Source organism: Manis javanica, chromosome 10, assembly GCF_040802235.1.
Source record: "Manis javanica isolate MJ-LG chromosome 10, MJ_LKY, whole genome shotgun sequence".
Classification (NCBI taxonomy): domain Eukaryota; kingdom Metazoa; phylum Chordata; class Mammalia; order Pholidota; family Manidae; genus Manis; species Manis javanica.
The window spans coordinates 82,598,320-82,602,239 of NC_133165.1; the positions used below are offsets into that span (position 1 = coordinate 82,598,320).

At 39.2% G+C, this 3,920-nt stretch overlaps 1 protein-coding gene across 1 annotated transcript; it reads right to left on the bottom strand.

The window, feature by feature from the left end:
* Positions 1-2,764: 2,764 nt before the first annotated feature.
* On the bottom strand, positions 2,765-3,703 carry LOC140843783 (olfactory receptor 6C2-like). Its single transcript, XM_073214208.1, has one exon. It carries the CDS (start codon positions 3,701-3,703, stop codon positions 2,765-2,767), a length of 939 nt encoding a protein of 312 aa, XP_073070309.1.
* Between the last annotated feature and the right edge of the window lie 217 nt (positions 3,704-3,920).

The window sequence follows — 3,920 nt, forward strand, 5'->3', positions numbered from 1 at the left end:
GATTGAATCTCATTCTTCCCTGTGATCCTGAATATTTTTCTATACCTCCATGAGCATGTTTATGATTTCTATTTTGAAATCTCATTCTGGAAGATTTATAAATTCAGTTTCACTTGGCGCTTTTCCGGTGTTTGTGGGATTTTGCTTTGAACCAGTTTCCTTTGGCATTTCATGTTTGTATATGGTGCCCTCTAGTGCCAGAAGCTCTACTCTCTGGACCTACTCAGCCCCTGGAGCAATGGCAGGGGTCGCAGGTGAGTGGCACTGCTGCTTGTCAGGAAGAATGACCTGTTTCCTGCTTCTCAGTGCAGCGCCTGTCTCCATTGCCAAGGCCATTGGGCCAAGCATGCAGGTAGAATCCTCTATGGTTTGTGCCTGTAGCTGCAATAGGCTGGGCCTCCCCCTAGCTGGCTTGGTATAAGAGGGGGGGAGCCAGTTTTCAACCTGGTGCCAGCCAGGAGGAGGGTGCAGTGGGCTTCATATTTTGGTGGGAGGCCTCAGAGCTGGGTAACCAGGCAGGGGAATGGAGCACCTATAGCTTTTGAAAGTTCCCAATCTCCTGGGCAGAGTGTGCCCAATTTTGTCCACCTGTCCTTTCTCCTGAGCAGTAAGCTCTCTGCAATCCTTGCCCCTTTAGAAGCCCACCTGCTGTTAGGAAGTCTCTCAGACTGCCTGCCTTTCTTTTGTCCCAGAGAAGCCAGATGTGGATCCCTGCTTTCCACAAGCAGCTGGAATCTCAGTCTCTCCATGTATCCCACCTGTTTCAGCTTTCCGACCCCACTAATCTCCAGAGCACCATATAATGTAGGTTTGTCCTACCAGAGCAGATCTCCAGGGCTGGGTCTTCAGCAGTCCTTGGTCTGAACCACCTCCCCACTCCATTTCTCTTCCTCATGCCAGTGATCTAGGGTTGGGGACAGGCTTGCATCCAACTGGATCACAGCTTTGATACGTTGCCCTGTTCCATGAGGTCTGTTCTTTTCTCTAGGTGTATGCACTCTGGTGCAGCCTTCTTTCCTGTTGCTCTTATAGGATTAGTTGTATTTACTGTATTTTCATATTACATGTGGTTTTGAGAGAAGGTTTCTGTCTCACTTCTCATGCCATCATGTTTAATCCCCTTTCAATGATTCATGCTTTTAAACTTTGATTTCTCCACATTTCTCCAGTGTAAATTATGAATACACATATATGTTGTAGGAATATTTTCAGGTTTATCAATATACATTTTCTACAAATTGTGGCTTACATTTTATTTCCTTTAGATATTTAAAAATAAATATTTTAACAGGATTCTTTCTTACAGTCATGCCATTCTTTATCTGTTATTCACAGATTCAAGTCATTGTTACTTCAGTGTTTTTTCTCTTCATATGTTAGTTCTCATTTGCATCTTCTGAAGCTTCAAATCATCATGTTGGTAACTTATCCCTTATGTAACTAATATTTCTCTAGGCACCAGGCATAAAGCATTCTAGAATTTGACACATGAAGCAAAGATTCTCCAAGGCATTTGCCACTGAGAGTAGAAGGGCAAGTAAAGATGAAATGCAGTTTGGTAAGGAATGAAAGTAACGGGAAAGTGATGACACTATTGTGAATAAGTCAGACTAACCAAGGCCTGGTGGTACTCTTGGTGCAATCATAAGACAAGGTCACCAAAAAATTCCTGTGGGAATGTCATTTTAACTGGAGGGCCCTTTGGGTTTGGAAGTCAAAAAATGAGGGGACAATTCCTGCCTGGGTAACTGACAGTATGAGAAGTGGCCTGAAGTACGAGAACAAGAATCAAAGGAAATTTTGCTATGTTCAACTATAGAAGTGGAAGTTGGTGCATAATGTATTCAGTAATGAAATGCTAGTCTTCCGTAAAGGAATTATTGTTAGGTGCATAATTTGGATTCTTGAACAGTCTTTTCTCCTTTTAAAATAGAAAATCATCTCATTGATATTTGTATTCACATTTTATTCTTTTTTTTTCATTCCCAGTATATTTGGCTTACTGCTTATTTATCACTCTTCTAGCCCTACATTAGTTTCCTTGTGCTTGCTGACATCTGTTTTTTAAATGCTCTACATTCAAGATTTAAGATTTTAATTGGAATATCAGTGTTAATCTGTTTTATGTAACTTCAGTGAAGGATTTATCTTAAACAGGAATTGCCAGTGCATTTCTCTCTTCCTTGTAACTTAAATCATGTCCCTTTGGCAAATTTTAAATAACTTTTATATTGGACAGGATCCAGTCAATAAAATAATATGTGAATCAAGTGATTTTAAAGATACTCCATTATTAAATGCTTCTTTCAAATCATAAATCTTATACACATTCCCTACATGAAATACATTTTCCATGTATGAAATTTTACCTCATTACACTTAGAAAAGTATTGATTCTTTTCAATATTAAGTCCCGTCTCATTTGAGTAAGGTTTTTGTCTTATTTCTGTTTTTCTGTGTGTGTGTGCTTTCTTTTGAGTGATGATGTTCACTATTCTACTAATATTTTAAGATAAATTTCCCAATCCTTTCAGCAATGGTAAGGAAATCTTAGGAGTGAAGTCCAGTTTAGATTTCCTGAAACACCTAATCTCATTTTTCTTCATTACAATTATCATCTGAAGGAAGCTTTTTTATACGGAGATGAAAGTGGTAAATTGACAAGGGTCAGTACTGAATGGAAGGCCAAATATAGATGAGGAAAAGACAAAGTTAGATAGAAACCAAAGAAAAAGAGCTTAGGGATCTGGACATCACTGTTCCCCTAATTCTTTGACAGTAATATAAATCTTTTGACCAAGTCATTAAAGGCTTGTTTCACTTGTTTGTTCCTCAGAGTGTAAATGAATGGGTTCAACATGGGGGAAATGGAAGTAGTGAGTATGGTTACTCCCTTATTAATGGCCATTTCATCTTTTGCTGAAGGTTTGATATAAACAAAGATGCAGCTGCCATAGGTGATAGAAACCACAATAATGTGGGAAGAACAGGTGGAAAAGGCTTTTGTCCTCTGCTGGGCAGAGGGGAGTCTTAGAATTGTTCTGATGATGTACATGTAGGACAGAACCACACACACCAGAGTCACAATAAAAATCATCACCGAGCAGATAATCACCATCTGCTCTATGAACCATGTATCTGAGCATGAGATGTTCAATATTGGGTTAGCATCACAGACAAAGTGGTCAATGGCATTAGAGGCACAGAATTCCAGATCCAGTCCCAAGCTAAGTGGTGGCAATATGATCAGTAGAGTAGTCACCCAACAGCAGAAGACAAGCCATTTGCAGACCCTGTAGTTCATAATAGTCATGTAATGCAGGGGTTTGCAGATGGCTACATATCGATCAAAGGAAATGGTAGCCAGGAGAAAAAATTCCGTTACTCCAAAAACATATGTAAAAAATAGTTGGCATACACAAGCATTATATGTAACAGTCCTGTCACCTGTTGATATACCGTACAAGAATCTAGGAATGCAGGCAGAAGTGAATGAGATTTCTAACAAAGAAAAATTTTGGAGAAAAAAGTACATCGCAGATTTAAGGTGAGAATCCGCTAACGTGAGGATGATGATGCTCAGGTTTCCAGTTACACTCAACATGTAGGTGATCAGTAGAAATATAAAAATCAGAATCTGTAGCTGAGGGTCATCTGTCAATCCCAGGAGGATGAAACTGGTTAGAGATGTGTGGTTTCTCATTCCTGGGTCCTGTCTTTTTCCCAGTCTGCATGTAAAAGCAATGGAAGTAAGATCTGAGTAGAGAGTGGAAAAATTGTCTTACAATGGGTTTTGTTCAAAAAAGCTAAGCAATGTATTTTATGTCTATTTTGTTTTTCTTGATAATGAGTTTTAAAAATAATTCATGTTCTTGCTCTGTTGATAGCATATCATTAGGTGGATCATAAACCTGGCTTTC